The sequence below is a fragment of the Camelina sativa genome, chromosome 8 (assembly GCF_030686135.1).
Source record: "Camelina sativa cultivar CO46 ecotype springtype chromosome 8, ASM3068613v1".
In the NCBI taxonomy this organism is placed as follows: domain Eukaryota; kingdom Viridiplantae; phylum Streptophyta; class Magnoliopsida; order Brassicales; family Brassicaceae; genus Camelina; species Camelina sativa.
In genome coordinates this window covers 25,477,743-25,501,124 of record NC_141887.1, presented here as the reverse complement: position 1 = coordinate 25,501,124, position 23,382 = coordinate 25,477,743, and the positions used below count along the sequence as shown (strand labels likewise).

At 35.5% G+C, this 23,382-nt stretch overlaps 4 protein-coding genes and 1 long non-coding RNA gene across 6 annotated transcripts; 3 read left to right on the top strand and 2 right to left on the bottom strand.

The window, feature by feature from the left end:
- Positions 1–687: 687 nt before the first annotated feature.
- Positions 688–1,122, top strand: LOC147940461 (uncharacterized). The gene is made up of 2 exons (XR_015563906.1): positions 688–717; positions 813–1,122. It is a non-coding gene; the product is annotated as an uncharacterized LOC147940461 (long non-coding RNA).
- Positions 1,123–1,566: 444 nt separating this feature from the next.
- LOC104709838 (blue copper protein-like) lies at positions 1,567–2,550 on the top strand. Its single transcript, XM_087463331.1, has one exon. The coding sequence runs from the start codon at positions 1,660–1,662 to the stop codon at positions 2,524–2,526; it is 867 nt and encodes a 288-aa protein (XP_087319457.1). The 5' UTR covers positions 1,567–1,659; the 3' UTR covers positions 2,527–2,550.
- A 475-nt stretch (positions 2,551–3,025) lies between these two features.
- LOC104708010 (uncharacterized) lies at positions 3,026–11,235 on the bottom strand. Of its 2 annotated transcripts, none has more exons than XM_010424485.3 (10): positions 10,975–11,235; positions 10,650–10,870; positions 5,333–5,379; positions 5,131–5,232; positions 4,961–5,043; positions 4,723–4,839; positions 4,275–4,377; positions 3,774–4,197; positions 3,510–3,697; positions 3,026–3,333 (listed from the first exon to the last, which is right to left on the bottom strand). In XM_010424485.3, exons 1-10 carry the CDS (start codon positions 11,097–11,099, stop codon positions 3,217–3,219), a joined length of 1,527 nt encoding a protein of 508 aa, XP_010422787.2. In that variant the 5' UTR covers positions 11,100–11,235; the 3' UTR covers positions 3,026–3,216. The 2 variants fall into 2 exon arrangements, with proteins under 2 accessions (XP_010422787.2, XP_087316585.1); XM_087460459.1 differs by having other exon boundaries at positions 5,333–5,362; positions 10,637–10,870; positions 10,975–11,227.
- Positions 11,236–14,494: 3,259 nt separating this feature from the next.
- On the top strand, positions 14,495–16,258 carry LOC104708007 (WRKY transcription factor 22). The gene is made up of 3 exons (XM_010424484.3): positions 14,495–14,974; positions 15,268–15,378; positions 15,607–16,258. Exons 1-3 carry the CDS (start codon positions 14,631–14,633, stop codon positions 16,061–16,063), a joined length of 912 nt encoding a protein of 303 aa, XP_010422786.2. The 5' UTR covers positions 14,495–14,630; the 3' UTR covers positions 16,064–16,258.
- Positions 16,259–18,977: 2,719 nt separating this feature from the next.
- On the bottom strand, positions 18,978–20,591 carry LOC109126029 (uncharacterized). The gene is made up of 4 exons (XM_087461836.1): positions 20,507–20,591; positions 20,315–20,389; positions 19,724–19,991; positions 18,978–19,606 (listed from the first exon to the last, which is right to left on the bottom strand). The coding sequence occupies exons 2-4, from the start codon at positions 20,324–20,326 to the stop codon at positions 19,269–19,271; spliced, it is 618 nt and encodes a 205-aa protein (XP_087317962.1). The 5' UTR covers positions 20,327–20,389; positions 20,507–20,591; the 3' UTR covers positions 18,978–19,268.
- Between the last annotated feature and the right edge of the window lie 2,791 nt (positions 20,592–23,382).

Below are 23,382 nucleotides of genomic sequence, written 5' to 3'. Positions count from 1 at the left end.
TTTATGTTCTCCTCAAAATTTGTTAAGTAATTCGAATATCTAGTGAGAAAAACTTTATTTTTCTCCTAGCAATATCTTTCTTTTTTGTATTTTTTTTTATAAAATCAATTATATCATAATCGATGAGTTACGATAGAAGTATTGGCTATAATTAAATTGTGATGAGGATGCAAAAGGACTACTGTACCGGGTGTAGCCGATGTTTAAGCCGGCCCTGGGTAGAAGACAATATACACCTTATGCACTGTTAACTTTGGTGTTACGCTAGCTACTATGATATTCCTGATGCATGGAATTAACTAAAACTTCAACATTATTTTGTTGATCTGTTTTGATTATACGAGCAAGTAAATTAATACAAAATTTACTATTCTATTCTTAGATGGTTGAATTAATAAAATAAATTTAAGTTTTAAATTGCAATATAATAGGAAATAATCCAGTTTGATGTCTATTCATTGTTTTTGGTTGGTAAGCTTCATATTACTAATTCAATTTTTTTTTCAAGTAACATGATTTATATAATATTCTAAACGAAATAATTTGATACAAAATTTATTCAATAATTAAATATAATTATTTTGTCATTTTCGGGGACATCTGATAAAATTGGAACAATACAGAGAAAAAATAAATAAATATAATTATTAGATTATTGGATTAATAAAAAAATTTAAGTGTTAAATTGCAATAGTCTTACCCATTCCATCACATATGGTTCGTAAGCTTTCCATCACTAGTACAATTTTTTTTTCCAAATAATGTAATTTTGACACGATGTAATAGAATACATATCTTTTTATTTAGTTTAGTTTTGGTAGATTTGGATTAGCTTGGTGCAAAACCTGATGACCACCATGGCGTTGCGGATTTCATGCCTCCGGTGATACTTGGTGAACCTTTTTACTTGGTGAAGAAGAAACTCTGTGTGGGAGTTGAATTTTATAGTCATTTTATACCACTTATTACTGTTACTAATTTAGCTTCTTCGGTTTTACAAGCTTTATGCAGTAATGACTTGAGGTGGTGGGCCTATATTGACTATTTGTAATTCGACTGTGTGTCTTAGCCAAAAGTCATGTAAACGAATATAGAAGAAAATGAAATTGACGTTACATCTCTTATAGATCCAAAAATATAAGAACATGATGAAACAAACAATTCCGTGTGAACCATTACAGAATTTAAAGAAATAAAAGAGCTTCGATTCACTCTTTGTGCTTAATTATTATTTGATTTATGATTCACACAAAGGATCGGAGCCCTTTCATACCTATTATCTATGGACTCATTGTATATATAAAAAGCCTATATATATATATATATATATATATATATTTTTTATGAAGTCGGTTGTGCTTCATTTTGAGAAAAAATTGGATAAGATTTTGAACAAATTGTATTAGAGGAAAAACAAAATCAATTTTAGAACAGGTGAATCTAAATTGGTAAAGGAAATAAACAAAATCAAATAAATCCCAAAAGGATTAGGAATAGCACTAAAGCATTATATAAACATTGATAGGGCAAGGTATTCTCTTCACAACTCATCATTCATCAACACAACACACCACAACAAAACTCTCTCTCTCTCTTTATTTTAGCGAGTTCGAGATCTCACAACCTATCTTCTTCCCTTGTCAATTTGTTCATCTAATCATGGCCACAACAATGAAGAAGATCTTCCTCTTTGTGCTGCTGGTGATAACAACCTTCACGGTTCTGTTTGGTTCTTGTTCGGCTACTGTCTACACCGTTGGGGACTCGGCTGGATGGATTGCAAAAGAAGGCTTGTATTACGAATGGGCCAAGGAAAAGGTGTTTTACGTAGGAGACTCTTTGGTCTTCAAATACGATCCCTACGTCAACGACGTTACTCAAGTTTGGGGCGCTTTAGAATTAGAATTCTGCGAGAGTTCTTCTCCTAAAGCCGTCTACAATACAGGTCATGATGTGGTAACCTTCACGGAACCCGGAGATCACTACTTCATCAGCTCAAATCAAGCTCAATGCATACTTGGACAGAGGCTCGACGTTCTTGTTGTTCATGACCCGTCACGTCCTATTCCTCCACCACCACCGAGCAAGATCCTTCCTTGTGGGGAAATCTACAAGGTCGGTGACTCTAAAGCATGGAGCGTTCCTGAAGAGAGCGACTACTATAACAAGTGGAGTGAGGATAAACTGTTTCATGTAGGAGATAGTCTACTTTTCGAATACGACAATCAAGTAAACGACGTCTTAGAGATTAGCGGTGACCTTGAATTCATAACCTGCGACCCGAGTTCTCGCGTAGCCGCCGTGCACAAGACGGGCCATGATCTCGTTACGCTCACCAAACCAGGAGTTCACTATTTCATTAGCTCAGAGACGGCTCACTGTGCGGCTGGGCTTAAGCTTCGAGTTGTGGTCGGACCATTACCCAAAGCCATTACTTTCACCAATTTTCCCAAGAAGATGGATTTTTCAGCTATGGACCGCCTCACAAAGTGGTTAAGCACTTTCATACCCCAGCCCCATCACTAAAGTTTTCGTGTTTATTTGGTTTGAAATTAGTGGTTGAAATTTTGCAGACTCTGTTTTTCTTTTCCTTGTTTCCTTAAGACCCAAGTTTGTTTAATACTTCTTGTTTTCAGTACCGATGTAATGTTTCAGATTTCTATTCATTATATAATACAATTTCAGTTTAGCTCTTCCAATATTTTTTGTCTCCAGAGTCAAGAAGATCAAATAAAGGTTTTAAAATTCTTGTTACTCAAGAATCTCCAGTCTGCATATATTTCTTCTAGTGTGGTTAATGATATTTCAGTCAAATTTCGTGGCATCAGCTTGCCATTTTCTTATTTGAGCTAACAACGACAAAGGTTTAGAAGTTCAAATTTACGGTGCGTTCATTTTGAGCTTGAGACTGTTCTGTAATCTTTAGTGTACGAGTCTGTTCATAGATTCTTCACCTTCTTCACTTCTTATTATATGTTTTGATATTTGATAGGTTTAGATTTCAGGAACAACTATTTCAAGAAACTGTAAAAAAATCTTATCTTTATAAAAACGAAAGACTCTTCTCTTATAAATTACAACGCTTAAGGTCCCCAAGTGTTTTATTAGCCACAACAAAAAGTTACATTAGAAACCAACGAAAAAGTAATTTAATTGTACATGATTTATGCAAAGCATATCCGAGATGTTAAGTTTCTCAAACAGATGTCTGACAAATTAGCGATTAGGTCTTCCAAAATAGTGTTCAATCTGCAGACAACCTTGAGAGGACGAACCACTTGTTTTAGTTCCAAGCTTGAATCTCTTACCACTTCCTGAGCTTGCATTGGCGCTCTATACAATGCAACAGAGAGGTCGTCAACACATTAGGCAAGGTATTGCTTATAGTGTTGAGATGGCAATAAGGAGGGTAAGGGGAGATAACAGAACTCAAAATTTTAAAATCCGGATTTTGTTGTGAATAAAGTAACATACTGAAAGGAGAATCTCAAGAAGAATGCGTAACTCACAGAAATTTGGGGTTTAGATCTCAGCACTTTGATTCTCCCACCTTTACCATCGGGTCCAATAGCGATCAGATCATCTTTGCTTGGAACAGAACGCCCTAGTGATGGAGTTGCTTCGTTTCTCTCTCCATGTTTGCTCCATCTACTAAGGTTTCGATTTGTTCCACTTGACAACCAAATGTTTCCAGCACCTGCATTTAGTTTTTCACAATCTTCAAATCCACTATAATCAAGAACTTGAAATGATGATGTCGACCAAAAAAGTACCATTGCTGCCAGGTGAGACTGCTGATGTCGAGTCATTTCTGATGTTGAACTTTATATCCCTTACCATAGGATTATCACATTTCTCTTCAACACTAGTATCTGAATGTCTGATGCCAGAAATGGTTGTTTCAGGGACATCATCATCTACCTCGATAACAGAGTCCGTACTTTTAGTACTGAAGGAGCCTTCTCTTCCGCTTAAGCACGATCCATGATTGGTGAAGCCATCCCTTTTCTCTAATTCACTTAATGGTGTAGAGATGTTCTCAACAATGTTGTCAGATGGAAGAATTCTGAAAGAAGCCAAGCTCTCAGTTGGAGGCTTGTAAACTTCCCTCTCACTGCAATTCTTTGAAGCTTTTATATTCCTAAGAGCTCTGTTGTCTCTCTCTTCAGTTATCAACTCAAGTTCCCTCATTCGCTTCTACTCATAGAATAAAGATAATAAGAGCCAGATATAGAAGAACCAAACAAGATATAGTGCAACACCAAAAGACACACCTTTAACATATCTATCTTTTCCAGAGCTTTTTCTAGTTTCTCAGAAGATCGAGCTTCGCCTCTACCCAGCTGACTGCACTTTGCTAACAATTCCTTATAACTCCTGTCAGAGGATAGATATAGAATAATGTTTTGAATTAGAGACTTCACAAATGATGAATAGATAAGAAACGCAATGTACAGTCCCCGTTTCCACAACTTCTTGACCATATCTACTTGCTAATGAAATTTGGTAATTTCAAAGATTAACAAGCTGCTGTAAGATACTAGTAACCAAACAAAGTACTCTACTCTGCAGGAATAAACGGATGACTTAAGGTAAATCACCATCTTCCAAGGTTACTGAAGGTCATATGCTTTTTTAAACTGCTGCAGACAGGACTAATGGGAAACAATGAACCAAGTTCACAAAGTAAATGATGAGACCATGGAAGCAGTGACAAAATACCTATTTCTGATAACCAAGGACTTGACTAGAGTGTCAATAGTATCTTTTGTCTTAGCGTTATTCCCCAACATGGCTAGCTTCAGGACATCATCTTCTTCCAAGCTAAGATCAGAAACCCTGAACGCAAAACGAGAAGATAGACTCAGAAAGTTTTAACCAAAAGATTGAATAATGATTATATCAGAATCTGAAAACATTAGAAAAGAGTAAAAAAAATATCAAAGATTCTTCTTCGCACAGTTTAAGCGCTGCGAGCTCCTTGGCAAGAGCCATAGTTCTCTCATGTAGCTTAGCACACTGTAAAGTAAGCTGGATACATTCCTGTAAACAAACATAATATAAGAAACTCAACACCAAATGGAGGATAAGTAGAAACAAAATCATCTAATGTTGAGTAAAATCAAAAACCTCAGATTTCAACTTAAGCAAGTGCTGAGTGGTTGATATTTCTTGCAGAGACTCCCACCTTTTCACTTTATCCTCCTTCAATTGCTCATTGCATTGCTGCAACTGAGAGAAGCAAAAACAAACAAAACCAAAAATTTCACACAATCTTCCTCTTAAAGATAATACTAATCAACAAAGAACATGAATTAACACAAATCATGACCTTATCGGAGAGTTCAGCATTCTCCTTTTTCTGATTATCCAGAGAAGTGTTGAGAAATTAATCGGTTTAATATTGGGTTAAAGTATAATTGGTATCTTGTAAATACACAATTTATAAATTAACCACAAATATATAAGCCAACTAAATAAAACACTCTTATATTTATTTGTAAATCACTCACAATACAAAGTTTATAACTTATAGTAAAAACACTCAAATCTCACACCACTCGTTATTTTTCCAAACCTCACACACTCTCTTATTTATATGTTGCTTAGTATTGCAACTTCTCTTTATTATATTGGATGCTATGGGATGATTTGCTCTCGCTTGATCTCTCTCTATTTATAGGAAGCTTGCAGCCCACTTTTGTTGACAAACATAACAACCACCACTTCTTATTTCAACAATAGAAGCACCGTCCTATTTAATTACCTTCTCTTTTTGACTTTCAGTAAATCTTTGTAGCACATGTGAAAGTGATGATGAATTACTTTTAACACTCCCCCTCATTATCAACTTTCCTTGTGCGTGTAGTCATTCCAAGTAACATTCGAAATCCGATAACCTTAGATGCAGATAAGCTTTTTGTAAAGATGTCTGCAACCTGATCTTGTGTCTTGATTGGTTTCATGACAATATCTCCTTGAAGTACCTTTTCTCGCAAGAAATGATAATGTACCTCCACATGTTTTGTTCGAGCATGAAAAACAGGATTTTCGGCTAAACGAACTGCTGACAGGTTGTCACAGTGTAATGGAACTCCATCTTCTATCGGTTGGTTTAAATCTTTCATGAGTTGAGTCAACCAAGCACATTCTTGTGTTGCCATTGCTCCTGCTCTATATTCTGCTTCTGTGGTTGAAAGAGAAACGGTAGGTTGTCTCTTACTGCACCATGATATAGCTCCAGAACCAAGGTTAAATACATATCCAGTAGTTGACCTCCGAGTGTCATGATCTCCAGCATAGTCAGCATCGCAATAACCATTGAGCTTACTTTGTACTCCTTTCTTGTAAAGGAGTCCCCAATCAATCGTGCCTTTGATATATCTCAAGATTCTTTTAACTGCTTCAAGGTGTGGTTTCTTCGGTTTCTGCATGAACCTGCTAACAACGCCTACAGCGAAAGTTATGTCGGGTCTAGAAAGAGTAAGATAGATAAGACTACCTACGATTTGTCGATACATTGTTGTATCATCCAAGTCTTTTCCATCATAGGCACACAACTTCAAATTTGGCTCCATTGGTGTAGTGATTGGTTTACACTCAGCTAACCCAAACTTCTGAATGAGATCTCTTGCATATTTCTGTTGACCAAGAAATATGCCGTCTTTTGTTCTTTCAACTTCCAATCCTAGGAAGTGATTTAATTCACCAAGTTCTTTCATTTGAAATCGAACAAACAAGTTTTCCCTTGTCCTTTGAATCTCGCCCGTGTCATCTCCGGTGATGATTATATCATCGACATATACAAGAATAATTGATAATTTTTCTCCTTGAATCTTCACGAACAGACTCGAATCTGATGGGGCAACATGATAACCACTTTGGACTAAAAACTCCGCAATCTTCCCGTACCATGCTCTAGGCGCCTGCTTTAAACCATACAAAGCCTTCTTTAATTTGCACACATACTCTGGTTTTTCGTGATTTACGAATCCTTGGGGTTGATCAATATAAATTTCACGATCAAGTTCTCCATTTAGAAAAGCGTTCTTCACATCCATCTGCCATAAATTCCATGACTTACTTGCGGCTAGTGCTAGTAGCACACGAACTGTGGTTATCTTTGCCACTGGACTAAATGTCTCATCATAGTCTATACCATACTCTTGAGAAAATCCACGTACAACTAATCGGGCCTTGTATCGTTCGATTGTACCGTCTGGAAGAGTTTTCAGCTTGTAAACCCATTTGCAGGATATTGGTTTAACACCTTCCGGTTTAGGCACTAAATTCCAAGTTTGATTTTGTTTTAGTGCCAAAATTTCTTCTTCCATAGCTTTTCTCCATTCTGGATTCCTTGACGCTTCTTCGAATGTAGTTGGCTCTTTAACTTCAGCATACGCAGCATTTATGTACTTTGGATTTTTACGTCTTTCTCTTATAGACCTTCGTAGTTGAGGTTGTACTGGCTCCACTTGTTGTTCTTCTTGTTGAGTGGTCTCCACTTCATTTGGTGTTTCATGAACACCTGTTTTCCAAGGGCTTCTTGACTTGGATCCAACGTTCGATTGAGGTGACGGTAACTGTTCTTCTGTGTCTTCATTGCCAGGAGACGATTCTAGTTGTAACTTCGTTTGTAATTTTTCTTGCAACTCATGCGTATCTGGTAAAGCTACCTTGTTTGCCCACCACGAAGATGCCTCATCGAATACAACATTTCGTGAGACATATATCTTGTTTGTATTGGGATCACAACATCTCCAGCCTTTCTTTTGTTCGTCGTATCCCACAAAAATGCAGCGAATGGCCTTCTTGTCAAATTTACTGCGATCTTCATCGGCAATAAAAACATAGCACACACATCCAAATACTCGAAAGTAACTGACCGTTGGTTTCACATCATATAACTTCTGAAATGGTGAAACAAACTCCAATCTTGGTTGTGGCAGCCTATTGGTGATATAAACACCCGTCTTCATGCATTCTGCCCAAAATCTTGTATCAACGTTCTTAGCGTGCAGAAGACTTCGACAAATTTCTGCGAGGTGGCGATTCTTTCTTTCGGCTACTCCATTTTGCTGTGGAGTTTTTGCACAAGTGAGTTGTCTCCGAATATTAACCTCCTTAAGGTAGTTGTTAAACTCGTTTGAAGTGTATTCTCCTCCATTATCAGTGCGTAGGCACTTGATCGTTTTACCGAGCTCACGTTCTACTGTGGTCTTGAATTCTTTAAATTTTTCTAAAGCCTCATCTTTATGCTTTAGAAAATAAACCCATACGTATCTTGAAAAATCATCAATAAAGGTTATCAAATATTGATAACCACGTGTTGATGGTTGTTTGATTTTTCCCAGCAAATCTGAATGAACCAGCTCCAACGGCTCCTTAGCTTTAAAATTTGAATCCTTGTAAGGCAATTGATGTGCCTTACCATATTGGCATCCTGCGCACACAATCTCATGGTTCATCTCAAGTTGTGGGAGTCCCTTCAACATCGACTTCTGCATCATAATCTTTAATTTGCTGTAATTGACATGTCCGAGTCGTGCATGCCACAAGTCGCCAGTGTCACTTCTCCTCGTTTTTTCAACATAGGCTTCTTCTGCTGACATCACATAAATAGCCCTCATTTTTGGTCCTTCTATGAACGGTGTGCCAATAATTTTTAATTCTCGATACACCTTCACATCTTCTGGACCAAACAGTACGTAGTTGCCTGCACTTGTGAGTTGGGGTACGGATAACAGGTTCTTCTTCATTCCTGGGACATGGTAAACATTTCGAAGTTGAATTTCTTCATGTCCATTCTTTTGTGGTAGATTTGTCTCACCAACATGGGCTATTGGCAATTGTGTGTTATCAGCTGTTATAATAACACGATCTCCATTGTATTTTGTGATGTTCACTAATTTTGACACATCTCCTGTCATATGATTTGAACACCCAGAGTCAACGATCCAATCATTTTTGTAGTCGACTGAGTGATCGCATACAGCGGTGAGTGCAAATTCTTTTATTGAGTCTTCCTCTCTTCCATCATCAAGATCCACTTCCTCCGCAAAGAAAGAAGTTTCAAACTCCCAATCTTCTTCTCCATGTCCTTCATTCTTTGAACTTGTGGCAGCATTTCCTTCAACTTTCTTTGACCAACAATTTCTTGCATAATGTCCCTTCTTGCCACAATGGTAACATGCATCACTTTCATTATTATTTTGTTGCCATCGATTCTGACCACCTTGATTATTTTGAGCTCCTCGAGCTCCCCCTGATTGGAAACTTCTCTCATGGTTTCCTTGAGCATCTCGTTCTTGTCCGTTGAATCTCCCGGTACCACGTCCGCGTCCTCGACCGCGACCTCGACCACGTCCTCGACCACGACCATAACCATAACCTTGGTCATTTCTCTTATTGGTGAATAAAGCTGTCTCTTCACCATTGGTTGGTCGGCTAAGTGTGGGTTTATCTAGATCCTCCTCATTCATTAGCAAATTCTCTAGATCTGCTAAAGTTGGCTCGGTAGCCCAGCCCCGAGTTGCCGTAATAATACTCTTGTATTCTGGCTTCAGACCATGAATGATAATTCTTTTCATTCTTGTCTGAGTAATAGAATTTTCAGGATCTAGTTTAGAAATCTCATCACAAAGAGACTTCACTTTTGAAAAATATTGACTCACGGTCATATTCTTCTGGGAGATAGACAAAAGCTCATTCTCAAGCCTTTGTAATTTTGCGTCATTCTTCTTCGCAAAGATTGCCGTCAATATGTCCCAAGCTTCTTTTGGTGTTCGGGCATCTTTAATCCGTTGTAGAAAATCTTCTTCTACAGCCACGGTTAAAGCATACATGGCTTTACCAGCCTTGACCTTCCACTTCTTTAAGGCGTCATGATCACTCGTTGGTCTTTGAGGTGCAGCATCTTGTCGTACCGGTGTTGAGGTTGAGGTGTCGGAAGTTGTATTTGTGCTTCTTGCTTCTCTTGGTGGTGTCGTCTCAGCTCCGTTAACGATATCCCATAAATCTTGTCCGAGCAAATAAAACTTCATGCGAGTACTCCATGACCCATAATTGTTGTTATTGAGCTTCTCAATAGAGGTAGTAAAATCCGTCATGATTTTACCAAAAGCTTCCAAATAACAACTAAACAAATATATATTAGAGTTGGTCGGATCGACTTCGCTCTGATACCAAATGTTGAGAAATTAATCGGTTTAATATTGGGTTAAAGTATAATTGGTATCTTGTAAATACACAATTTATAAATTAACCACAAATATATAAGCCAACTAAATAAAACACTCTTATATTTATTTGTAAATCACTCACAATACAAAGTTTATAACTTATAGTAAAAACACTCAAATCTCACACCACTCGTTATTTTTCCAAACCTCACACACTCTCTTATTTATATGTTGCTTAGTATTGCAACTTCTCTTTATTATATTGGATGCTATGGGATGATTTGCTCTCGCTTGATCTCTCTCTATTTATAGGAAGCTTGCAGCCCACTTTTGTTGACAAACATAACAACCACCACTTCTTATTTCAACAATAGAAGCACCGTCCTATTTAATTACCTTCTCTTTTTGACTTTCAGTAAATCTTTGTAGCACATGTGAAAGTGATGATGAATTACTTTTAACAAGAAGAAGTAAGATTATGAATCTTCCCTTGGAGACGCTTCACTTCAATTCTCAGTAAAACCGGATCTTCCTCGATTTCAACAGTCTTCTTAGAAGCAATCGAATCGATTTGATCCCCAGAAGACTGGAAATAAAGCCGACACGGATCTTTTAGAGAGCACTTCTGCTTACAGATCGGACAATTTCGCTTGTTCGTATTCGGGCAGTACTCAAACCATTGCTGCAAACTAGGGTTTTCCCCGAACAAAATCGAATTAGCAACAGAATAAATCTGAGAAAAAAAAAAAAAAAAAGAGGGCTTTATCGATTGTTGTTCCGTAGTATTACTAACCAGAGTTCGTGAAAGACGTGGCCACAAGCGGAGATCGATTGAAGATTCTCAACCACCGGTTTGAGATCTTCGTAACAGATTGAACAAATAGCATTCCCCGCCGCGTTTTCTTCTGTCATGGCCATCTCTTCCGCCAATCCGCCGCGACTGTAGTCAGTTCCGACACCTTCCTCCTCCAGTCACCATTTTTTATCTCGAGAATATCAAAAGGAGGAAAAAAACATGGCGCGGGGGAGCAAAGTTGAAATTTTCTGAGGAACCGCGAAAAAAATGCGAGAGGCTAAAGGACGCACGAGTAAGTCACGTGATGACAACCAAAGTGGCCTTTGTATAGAGGCCCAAATTCTTTTAAAACCAAAAATGACACATTAAGCCCAATTACAATTATAGATAAGTGGAGTACACAATTATTAATAATGGGATCTTCCCAATAACTGGGGTTTACCGACTTAACCTGTATCAGTTGTGCAAGTTGTCCGATCTCCGAACAATCAAAGTGTACAACAACAACAAAATACATAAATCACTAAAACTTTATTTAGAAATTGTAAAGCATTAATTAAAAATGTGTGCATCAGTCAAACAAAATGTTTAAATTAATGTTGACTTTACTCGGTTTTAGTAATAATATTTAAATCTGTATATCTTTATTATTATTATTACAATATATTCGTTTCATTTCAAAATATAAGATTTTTTAACTAAAGCACGCATATTAATAAATATTTATTTTTAACAAGTTTAACTAATCAAAAACAATATTTTATAATATAAAATACTAAACAAATCTAAAAATTATATAGAAAATTGAAAATATCTTATAATATAAAATAAAAAACTTTTCTAAAACCTCTTATATTTTGAAATAGATTGGGTGTTAAAAAAACAAAGAAAGAGGTGGGTCCACGCGCTTTGATACTATGCTTCCTCGTGCAGCCCACTTGTAGCAATACTACTACTAATTTTGTTTTTATAAAACAAATTAAAGAAAAACCGTCCTCGAAGGTTTCACGTGGCTCATGCACACCCCTGACTGAGTCAGGAGAAACTGGACCGTTGGATGAGTGTTGAAGCAACAAAGCTGGGATATGACCGTCGGATGATGAATGACTGACTGATAAAAAGATGGTGATCGTTTGTAAGCCGTACGATTTTGACTCACAAAGAGAGAGAGAAGAGAGGAATCAACATCACGAGGAGGCGAGAGAGAGGGAGATAAAGATAATGGTAACGGCATAAAAGCATATATTTCTCTCCCAAAGGAGGGCCATTTGGGACAGACAGCTGTAGCTACTCCACCTCATCATCTCTTATCTTTTACTCGCTCGATCTCTCGCCGTGTGTGTGTGAACCGTTGATTTTGTTTTTTTTAATGATAATGTCAACCTTTTTTAACTCGCAGAGATCACGCGCTCTGGCACGTGTGCCTTATTCTGCTACACTGTCGAATTATCTTACCAATCTGTTTCCCCCAAAAAATGATTTACTATAATTTTATATTTTGTTTCAATATTTTGCCCTGTTTTAGAGATCCGTAAGCGTTAGTCTTGCGGTTGAAGTAGACTTAAGGGCTAACGAAAAAAACGAAAATTAAACGAAAATTAATCAGTGATTAGTTTTAAGATTATTTTATTAAATTAATAATAAAATATAAATATATAGTATTAAATATATAAATAATTTTGTTTATCTTAGAAACGAATACCAAATAAAATATAAATCTATAGTAATGTTTTTTATTACGGTAAACATATAATTTAAAAAAAAATTATTTTCATTAAAATTTTGTACATTAGTTATTGTAAAAGATCATAAACTCTTAATTTTAAATGTCTAAATAACAAAAATGTATATATTTGATTTATATTTATCTCCAAAAAATAATCGGTATATAGAAAATTAAACGCAAATTAATCGGAATAGACATGTTATAATCAAATTAGATGGACGTAATTAAATAATCAATAGTAGACGGGAATTAGTTATTAATCGAGACGAAGATTTAAAAAACAATATTATTTGAAGTTACTCTAACTAAATAATGCACATATTTGTGTGTGGATATTATATATTTATTTTCTAAGTTTATAGAAACTATTTACATGTGCTTTGTTGTTATTCTTAAAAGGTACAATGAAAGAAACAAATAGTAACCCTCCATGTTTAGAGTATGTGGCAGAGAGGGATCAACTATATGGTGCTAAGTGACAATCACTATCTTTCTAATCTACATACTTTACTTTTTATACACAATCGATGCATATTTTTTCCTCTCCAAAAAAAGTATATATAAATGGAATACATATGTTATCCATGAATGATTTTTAAAAAAATCTCAGTTGTTGGATTTGAATATTGTAATGTTGAAAAGCTCACAATGATCTGGAAAGCTTACATATACTATAATCTGAACAATTTCCAATTCCATAACCGTAGGTGTAAAAAAAGGATATTAACAATTTTTTAACTTGTTGTGCGCATCGATCAAAAGAAAAGTAGGGATAGGCACTAGTACTACGAAAGTATGGTTTCCCACTACTAATTCAATCAAAGCAAGCTCGCTCGCTCCCCAGAAAGCGCGTGTGAGAGACGCGTGGAAATGTCCACAAAGGAAGTTGTGAGGTTGACAAAAGTAAGAAGAAGAATTTTATAAAGATTTATTCAAAGCCTTTGACAATTCATCAAAGTCAACCAAATACAAGAAACCTGAAACCACTTCTGGTTTTTTCTGGGTGTCCAGCACTAGGCGACAAAGACAGGATAAGCATCGAGATACCATCTCCAAAACCACATAATAATACTTTAAAGATTTGTTAAACAAATAGTATATAAAATACGTTTTTATATATATATACACGCAATATGATTCCGACACTGTTCATAATTTCCAAGTGTGTTCATACTTATTTGCTTTTAAAACAAGAAATATATAGCTTTGTTTAATTTAGCTAATTTTTAATCACAAAGTAAACATATGTCCTGAGCATATGCTTTTCAGTCAAATAAACCCAAAAAAAATTATAATTTTTGGAACGAGATGTTTGCACAAAAATGTAATTAATAATCGGTTTTAGAGGATTCCTGATTTATGTTAGAATCCAATGATGTTTGCTAATTACAACAACATCTCATATTAGTTCACTGTGTTTACCAAAGTACAACATCTCATATTAGTTCAGTATGGTTACCAAAGTACCACCATCCGTACATAATTTTCGTTGATCTAATTTTATAATTTTCGTTGATCTAATTTTATAGTCGCAAAAAAATATTTTCAGCTCATTCTTTGTGATAGAAATCTATTTATTATATTTATATATATTTATCAAACTAATAAACTAATATCTGGAAGATGATAGTATATAAAATGGTTCACATGTGGAATAATTGCAATGTTTAAAAAAAATAAAAGAGAACAAAACAAAAATGTATTTTAGACTGTATTTTTTATCATCTAATAACAATTTAATAATAATATATTATCCTCTAATTTTTTCAACCCTTTTTTTTTATTAATCTTGCTCCTCTCACTCTCTTTATAAACATCTCTCCCTAACCTTCAAAAGTCAGCGCTCTCTTTTGTCTCCTCTGGCTTTCTCTTTCTCTCCTCAGAGATTCGAAGCTTTTGTCTCCTCTGCCTGAGTTACCAAAATCAAATGGCCGACGATTGGGATCTCCATGCCGTGGTTAGAGGCTGCTCAGCCGTGAGCTCATCAGCAACCACTTCAACGACCACCTTATTTTCCGGCGGCGTTTCATCTCACACGAGTCCTATATTCACCGTCGGAAGACAGAGTAATGCCGTTTCCTTCGGAGAGATTCGAGATCTCTACACGCCGTTCACACAAGAATCTGTCGTCTCTTCGTTTTCGTGTCTGAATTACCCAGAAGAACCAAGAAAGACACAGAACCAGAAACGTCCTCTTCCTCTCTCTGCTTCTTCCGGTAGCGTCACTAGCAAACCCACAGCTGGCTCCAATACCTCTAGATCTAAAAGAAGGTTCGTTTATTTCTTCACCAATCTCTGTTTAACAACACCAATAAAGTTTTAACCTTTTGTAAAACCCATCAAGCGTCCTTTTTTCTTGTGTTGAATCGAATTTTGTTGTGAAGATGTGGTTAAAAGTCTCAATTTTGTCGAACCCATCAAGAAAGTAATTAGCAAATGGAAAAAAGATTGGGATTTGTATTTGAACCCATCAAGAGTTAATTTCGAATTTGATTGTACTATCAAGAAGGCCAAAAAAAATAAAGTTTCTGTTTTAATTTTTGTTGTGTGGTTGCTTGTTACAGAAAGATACATCATAAGAAAGTGTGCCATGTAGCAGCAGAGGCTTTAAACTCCGATGTCTGGGCGTGGCGAAAGTACGGACAGAAACCCATCAAAGGTTCACCATATCCAAGGTAAAAAAAATTACACACACAAAAAAAAAAAAAAAAATTATTTTTCTTTATTTACCAAAAATTCATTTATTGACTTATAAATGTGTGTATTCTTTCAAGACAAAAGAAACTTGTCTGTTTTTGTGATTCTGTCTGCTTTTAGTTTGTTAAATTATCTCCGTTTCAATTTTGGTAATAATACAAAAAAACATTCTAATTTATTTTTATTTTTCATTTTTTTTTAAAAAGAGGATATTACAGATGTAGCACATCAAAAGGTTGTTTAGCCCGTAAACAAGTGGAGCGAAATAGATCCGACCCGAAGATGTTCATCGTCACTTACACGGCGGAGCATAACCATCCAGCTCCCACTCACCGTAACTCTCTCGCCGGAAGCACCCGTCAGAAACCAACCGATCAACCGTTGACAACTAAATCCCCGACGACCACGATCGCCACGTATTCATCGTCTCCGGTGACGTCAGCCGACGAACTTGTTTTGCCGGTGGAGGATCTTGCGGTGGTGGAAGGTGTCGACGGAGACGAGGATCTATTATCTTTGTCGGATACGGTGGTGAGCGATGATTTCTTCGACGGGTTGGAGGAATTCGCAGCCGGAGATAGCTTTTCCGGGAACTCGGCGCCGGCGAGTTTTGATCTCTCTTGGGTTGTGAACAGCGCCGCTACGACCAGCGGAGGAATATGATTACGGCTTAGAAGAATACTCTTTTTTAGGGAAAGATAATAGAAGAGGATTAAGGAATTATTCTCGGATAATATGTATAAATAGGAAAAAGAAAAATGTTCTTTGTTACTTTTTTCGGGGGTTCTTCCTATATATATTGTTTCTAAATATCTTAGAAAATTTTAATTGTATATTCGTTAAGCTCGATTTTTGATATTTGAGATGAAGCATATAAGTTAGATTCTTGTCACAACTCACACAACTCACAAGTAAAGAGGACGATTTAAAAAAAAAAAAGGACGATTTATAAAAAAAAGATTAGAGAAAAAGAAAGTCAACCAAAGATAAAAGCATATCTCACCCATATGTTTTGGTTGGGAGTCATTTCGTCGTCGATGGAATGATTTAATCAAACCGAACTATACCAAACCGAACCAAAATTTATGTACAGACCATTCGGTTAAATATTTTACAACAAAATACGGAAATGTAAAATTTCACACATATTCTTTTTTTTTTTTAACCAAACATTAAATTAAAAAATGACTCCGAGATTGGTTGCCCAGACTGAAGGGAAAGAGTTTACAAAAGTAATTTCAGAAACTAAAGATCTTGAAAAACGAGTCAGACAGTCTGCTCTCACGTTTGTCGTCTTCAGAATCTGGGTCAGAGTGAAGGAGGAGAAGGATAATCTGAGGGGATGAAAATCTTCCAGTAAATTCAAGAAGGTCGGCCAATCATCGGGGGACTGCACCATCGCCACTAGCTCGGAACTGTCCGTCTCAAAATTCTGACAATCTACCCCCACCGCCTGAAGAGACTCTATAGCCCATATCAAGGCTTGTAACTCCGAATGAAGAGGTGTTGGACTACGTATAAGGCTTCGTGCTCCCAAAAGTAGCGTCCTATCTTCGCGATTACCATACCACCATCCCAAACCCACCAATGGATCTGAACCTTTCCAGGAACCATCAACCTGGCATCAAGAAGAAAAATCCCGTACCTCCGGGGATAGATGAGGTTCCAAGTAATTCGCAGAGAAGGACTTGGCCTCCTCCCAAAGAAGTTTATCGTTAGACGCCTGATTTATAATATCAATTGGCTCTGCCTCAATCCCTTGAAAAACCTTCTTATTCCTGTCTTTCCAAATTGTCCACAATATCCATGGAAGCACACAGCCACTACCAAAACCCCTAGAATGGGAGGAAGCCCTCCAATAGAGAAAGTCTAAATTTGAATACACTGATCCATAGGGAAATCCATTTGGGATCAGTTGAACCGGAGACAACTCCCAAACCATACGCGAACGTACACACTCAAAAAGAGCATGATTAATAGACTCCACCTCAGAACCACACCGTTGACATATTCCTTTTTTTTGGAACAAATAAACTTGTTCACCGTTTTGGAGAACAAGTCAATTTGGGCTTTATTTATAAAACCACAAATTTTCCATTTTGATTCTCGATTTCTTTTCTCTAAAACCTTTTACCTTCTATGTGGTACATAACTTATCGACCGTATAAATACTAAAAAGATTTTCCGTAACATATATTAATGATTTGTATATCTTATTATCATTGCATTATTTGTGAAATTATGTTAAATGATTTCCTACATGTATATGCTTGTATATAATATCTCAATTTTTATTACCAACAAAAAAAGTATCTCGAGAGTATATACTATATAGTATTTGAACAGCTTATGCTCGAGTTTCGATGAAGATCATACTCATTTTCTTAATCAAGGGGTTCAAAACAAAAAAAGTTTAAACTATGGTATTTGATAGGATTAATTACAAAAAAGAGCCTTTTTCTGTAATTCTTATCGAAATAGGTCAATCTCTCCGGACTTGCGTAAGTAGGCTTTTTTCAGTAAGAATCAATTACATATTTACCCTCCACGCCTCAGAGCGACATTTTCCATTTTGAAATAATTAATTCAATCTTCTATGGTCGAGAAAACGATGATGACGTTACCTTTCACACGCCTCACAATTAAAGTTGTTCGTCGCCAACCGAGAAATCGCCTCGTCTCTCTCAAGAAATCACGAGGGTTAGCTGCCGTTGAATACATCTTTGCTTATCTCAATTTTGTGGTTGCTCATTAATCATCTGCTACCTTAAATGAAATCGGCAATGTTGTAACAGCGTCACCTCAGACTCCGTGACAAATCTGAGAAATCTCCCTCGTCAGTAGTGATTCCGTCATTCTAAGTCAGTAATCTTCTTCCTCGATTTCACCGATTCCGTTTTAACATATCTGTGTACATCATATTCATTTGTAACCCAATGTCATTTTCTAGGTTTCGTTCCTCGCGTTGAATGTTTTCGCCAGTACCTGTGATGATATAAATTCAGAAGGTTCACGTAAGTCCTCTAAGATTACAATATTTGTAATAAGTATGTTTCGGTTTTGTTGAATACTGTCTTCTACGGTCTATTGCAATATGTATCAATTGCTTCCCATCAATACTGTCTTCTAGGGTGGATTGTAATAAGTATGTTTGGGTTCCCTCGCATACTGTCTTCTAGGGTATAGTGTAAGGAGTATGTTTGGGTTTAGAGGAATACTGTCTTCTAGGGTATAGTGTAAGAATTATGTTTGGATTCCCTTGAATATTGTCCTGTAGGGTATAGTGTAAGAAGTATGTTTGAGTTTAGGGGAATACTGTCTTCTAGTGTATAGTGTAAGAAGTATGTTTGGGTTCCCTCGAATATTGTCCTGTAGAGTATAGTGCAAACCATCATGAAGTCAAGGATGACAATCATTTTGAGACATTTCTTTGAGGAAGTCTGAAATACTGCCTTCTATGATCTACTGCCTTATACGGTTTTGAACTACTAAAAGAAGTTCATATGGGTTCCTTGCAGTACTGCCTTGTAGGGTCTACTGTTAGTATTATGTACACCTCTCGTTTAACCTGTCATGCTTTCTGTCAACCACGTTAATTTGAAGCTCATATCAGGAACTAAACCGAAGTGCAAAGATTTCCAAAGTCTGTTTTACAGATTTACTGTCTTCTAGGGTGTACTGAGAATACAATGTCATCATATACCGTATGTTGTGATCTTTGACATTTCCGGTACATATGTTTATAATGCAGGCTACCTTCCTCACAGGCTTTTCAAAGTTGACTCCTATCCTAGTCATGCCGTTCAGATCAACTCCTACTCGAAACCCCGATACTTGATAGATGTCTTCCGTGTCTTACAAAGGCTGCCTAAGTTAGATTTGTTATTAGCCTCGCCTCTTGGTTCATTGTTTTCTTTACCTGTTCGTCAAAGTTCGTTGTCGGTTGTACTAAATTGACAGCTTCAGTCTCGAAGGTAGGATCAGCACCAACGCTATATGGCCTCATTCCGCTCCCACTAGAAGATCCATCACCAAGAACGACGCCCTTCCCTTTCTCATTTTCCCCATCAAACAATTGACGCCTCCTGGAAAGAATAGAGTTACCTTCTCCCTGACCCATTGAAGTCGTTCCAATCGTATACATCCTTCGGTTCCCAACATCATCGTCTTTATGACCTCCTGTTTCATGGTCCCTACCCTCTTCAGCTGCAACACACAGCTTATTCATACTTTGTCATGAGTTATCAAACGACATATTATCAAGAGAGAGGAGTAGATTAAGATGCACTGCAACTCTCCTGACATTAAGGAAGTTCCTTATACCCATTGTTGACGTAATAATAACAGGAGGTCTACGGCTAACAGAAAACATTGACAGTTGACATGGAAGCCAGTAGCTCAGCTTTGGTTTCAGGTTCAAACCATATAGTTCGAAATCAGTTGTAACATTTGCGATTAGTTCCTCATAACTCAGTCCCAAACTTAGAGCCGTGCTCCGTCCATAACATTTCTTTGCGAGAACAAAATCCCAGTTTCCTCTATCAGAACACTCCCAGCTACCTGCAATCACGAAGACTGCAACCTCATCTCCCTGAAACAAAGGAAAAACATTTCACACATGAATTTGAGTCTTACATTGTCCAAAGAGTTTACAAACAACCATCATTTTCTAAGAAACCTACAATATTCACATATGCCAACAAAAAAAATCAACAATAACAACCAACAAATCAGGACTTCTACTACCTTCTCTACAACGAGGTTAGTCTAAACAAATGAAATTTTGATATAGCCATAGTCGGATTCCCACACCTAATCAGTTCTCCACATACTAAAGCTTAAACATCTAGAATTATGTTATCTACTACAACCTCTTATATTATCAATCTTCAACGGAGAGGTTAGTATCCTTACCTCAGCATTCATATCAACCACCGCTTTTCCACGGCGTCTCTTTCAAACACCCCCAAATTTGGTTGTCTCTGTCGCCTAAATTTTCAACCTTCAGTTATCAGATTGAAAATAAAATAACAGACTATAACAGATCTTATATCCACACCGACCTATAACAACTGTTATATATCCTTCGAAGTATGGAGCTTTTACCTAATCGACGACTAATCCTAACACATCGCAATTTCTCCACCACATACAAAACCTAGCTACAGTAAGTGATGTCGTATCACCCCTTAATCTCTTTAATTCAATCGATAACACTCCTGCTCATAACAGAAGGCTAAAATTGTAATTGTAAATGAAGGAAAAAGGCCTAAAAACGAGAGTCTGGATAATCATACCTATTCTCTAATATTTGGCCCAACAAAGGCTCTTATTTGTAATAATCCCTATTTGATATGATCAATCATGATGAAGCATTGGTGTGAGAGCAGGCTGCGAGGAGATGTATTGATTATGCGGACAAAGTTTTGAAAAAAAATAGAAGATCCGTATTTTGTAAACATGTGAGTATGAAGGTGTGAAGTTTATAATTGGTAAACATTATAAGAAAAGAAAAAAATAACATTCTTAATATTAAAAAATACATGGAATCATTGTTTAAAAATGTCTATTGGGTGTGACTAAATGAAAAATATACTTAAATGCAAGATATATACTCTAGAATTTTTTGATTACAATGGTCAGAATATAAACATTGATGTTCAATGATATAGGTCATACGATCATACCATTTCCAGCCTCATAAATTTTATTCATCAATTCAAGAATAATTAACAAACTAATTGGATAAAAAATGGACCAATATGTGCTAGTGATATCCGTCGATTTCAAGATCACATGAAGAGTTAAATAAGCTCACATTATCGATTCTAAACAAAAAATTAAGTTAATGATTTTATACTCACCAATGACGAAGAAAAGAAATACAAACTAGGAAAACCATGTTTTGAAAACTAACATATTAATTTACATATAAATATCTAAATCTTACTATAATTTTTCCTTGTTTTTGTAACCGAAAATCAAAATTACCAAATTTTTAGAAATGTATACACTTAATAAATTTAACGTGTGTTATTGGTGAATTAGATTTTGGCATGTATCAAAGAAATAGTTCATTTAACATGGATATTAACCGATAAATATGAATGTTAAAGTTCAAAATAATAATATAAGTTATTTAAATTAATTTAATTGCTTAAAAATGTATACATATCATTGTAATATAGTGTTTATAATTCATATATGAAAACGCAAAAAGCAAAATAAGTAATGAGTTTATAAGAATGAATCTATATTACTTTATTAGAGTATGAGTATAGCTTTATTTGTGCTTTGATTTAAAAATTATGATGCATGTTGTCATAAGTGGAGCCAAAAAAAACTTGAGAAAAAGAATCAGGTTGTAAGAATGAAATTTTGATTATTTGATGAGTATATTAGTATATCTTTATTTATGTTATATTCATAAGTATTAACACATTTAAAACAGTTTGACATTACTAAATTATTACTTATATGGCATACAGAAAATTCCAATAAAATGTTGATTTTGTGGATTTCTATTACCTATATTTTCTTAAAAATTTAATTATTTAAATACTTCCTCTTTCATATTATATAATTTTTTTGGCTAAAAGCACAAATATTAAGAAATAATAAATATTTTATCATTCATAAAATATACAATCAATAGATAAAAATAATGCATTAAAATTATAAACTAGTAAATTTTTATAAATTGTGCATAGAATTAGTAACTTGGAAAAATTAATAAAATAAAACAACGGAAAGCCTATATTAGTCTATATATACTGATTATGACATAAATAGTACTACCTGAAATATAGATTTGATATTATGTATATTATTATTTTTATATTAAATATTGTAACTTTTATCTAATAAAAAATGAGAAAAATATTATAAAAATCCCCAACTTCCAAATTTAGGACATTTTAATCACCAACTTTCATGTTGTTATTTTAATCACAAACTTTCTGTTGACTTGACCATATAATATCAAAGTTTTGTTGACCACGCCGTTTTAGGCACAACGTTTATTAAATCCCTAACCCTAAACAGAAAATTCCAAATTTTCTCTATAATATCAAAATCTCTTATGCAATCTCTCTGTTTCGATGAATTCAAGTTCAAGATTTGACACATATGGTTGCGTCTGATATGCTCAAATTTAACGTTGAACTACTCTCTCAAATTAAAAGATCAATTGTAGTACTTAGGGATCGTATCCACAGGGACTCTAGATCACACAATATATTTAATAATTTTTTTATTATGCTAAGCCAAAATATTAATTTAAAAGCAATGCAAAAACAGAATTCAAAAGTGTTGTAAATTCAGGAATTAAAAATGCTAAGCCTTGGGAAATTCTCAGGAAATCATGGAAAATCAGATCAATTAATTAAGTAAGCAGGATTCAATAATTAAGCACCGTTCTTGAACTCTAAACATAATTGTAAAATAAATCAGTTCTCACTGCAAATATTATCTAAGTTTTAAAACCCGAAAATCCAAATCTCTTTGCAAAATTCAAGTTAAAAACCAGCAATAAAATCAAGTTTAGATAAGTTCACAAAATCACTAATTCAAATCTCTTTGCAAAAAGTAATTTTGCTCACCAAAAGTTTTTGTCAGGAAAATCAATTATATTCTCATATCAATTAATAATCCTAAGATCTAAATCCAGAGGACTAATCAAAGATCTAGCATTAAGAACAACCTATGGTGAAGAACAAGAAAGATAATGAATCCAAACAATTAATCAATCTAACAATCCATGAAATCCCTAATGAGAAACCCTAAACCTAACAAGCAGATCTACTCAGACATAATCAATGAAACACAAATCATATTCTGAATAAATTGCATTAAGAGATTAAAAGAAGTAGAAAAGGAGTTTTGAATTTTCTATGGAAGGAGTCTTGATTCTTCTCTCCAAAAGCTCTCTAAAATCTCTCGGAGATTTATCTCAAAAGTTGCAGGAAAAATAAAGCTTAGGT

Bases quoted from the DNA above. Each gene is read 5' to 3' on its own strand.
- LOC104708007 (XM_010424484.3), top strand. From the start codon at position 14,631: ATGGCCGACGATTGGGATCTCCATGCCGTGGTTAGAGGCTGCTCAGCC. The intron at 14,975-15,267 runs GTTCGTTTATTT...TGCTTGTTACAG, and splicing joins ACCTCTAGATCTAAAAGAAG to AAAGATACATCATAAGAAAG. The intron at 15,379-15,606 runs GTAAAAAAAATT...TTTTTTAAAAAG, and splicing joins AAAGGTTCACCATATCCAAG to AGGATATTACAGATGTAGCA.
- LOC109126029 (XM_087461836.1), bottom strand. The intron at 19,607-19,723 runs GTATAAGGAACT...TGTGTGTTGCAG, and splicing joins TATTATTACGTCAACAATGG to CTGAAGAGGGTAGGGACCAT.
- LOC104708010 (XM_010424485.3), bottom strand. From the start codon at position 11,099: ATGGCCATGACAGAAGAAAACGCGGCGGGGAATGCTATTTGTTCAATC. The intron at 5,380-10,649 runs CTTCTTGTTAAA...AATTTCTCAACA, and splicing joins GAAGATTCATAATCTTACTT to CTTCTCTGGATAATCAGAAA. The intron at 5,233-5,332 runs GTCATGATTTGT...TGCTTCTCTCAG, and splicing joins ATGCTGAACTCTCCGATAAG to TTGCAGCAATGCAATGAGCA.
- LOC104709838 (XM_087463331.1), top strand. From the start codon at position 1,660: ATGGCCACAACAATGAAGAAGATCTTCCTCTTTGTGCTGCTGGTGATA.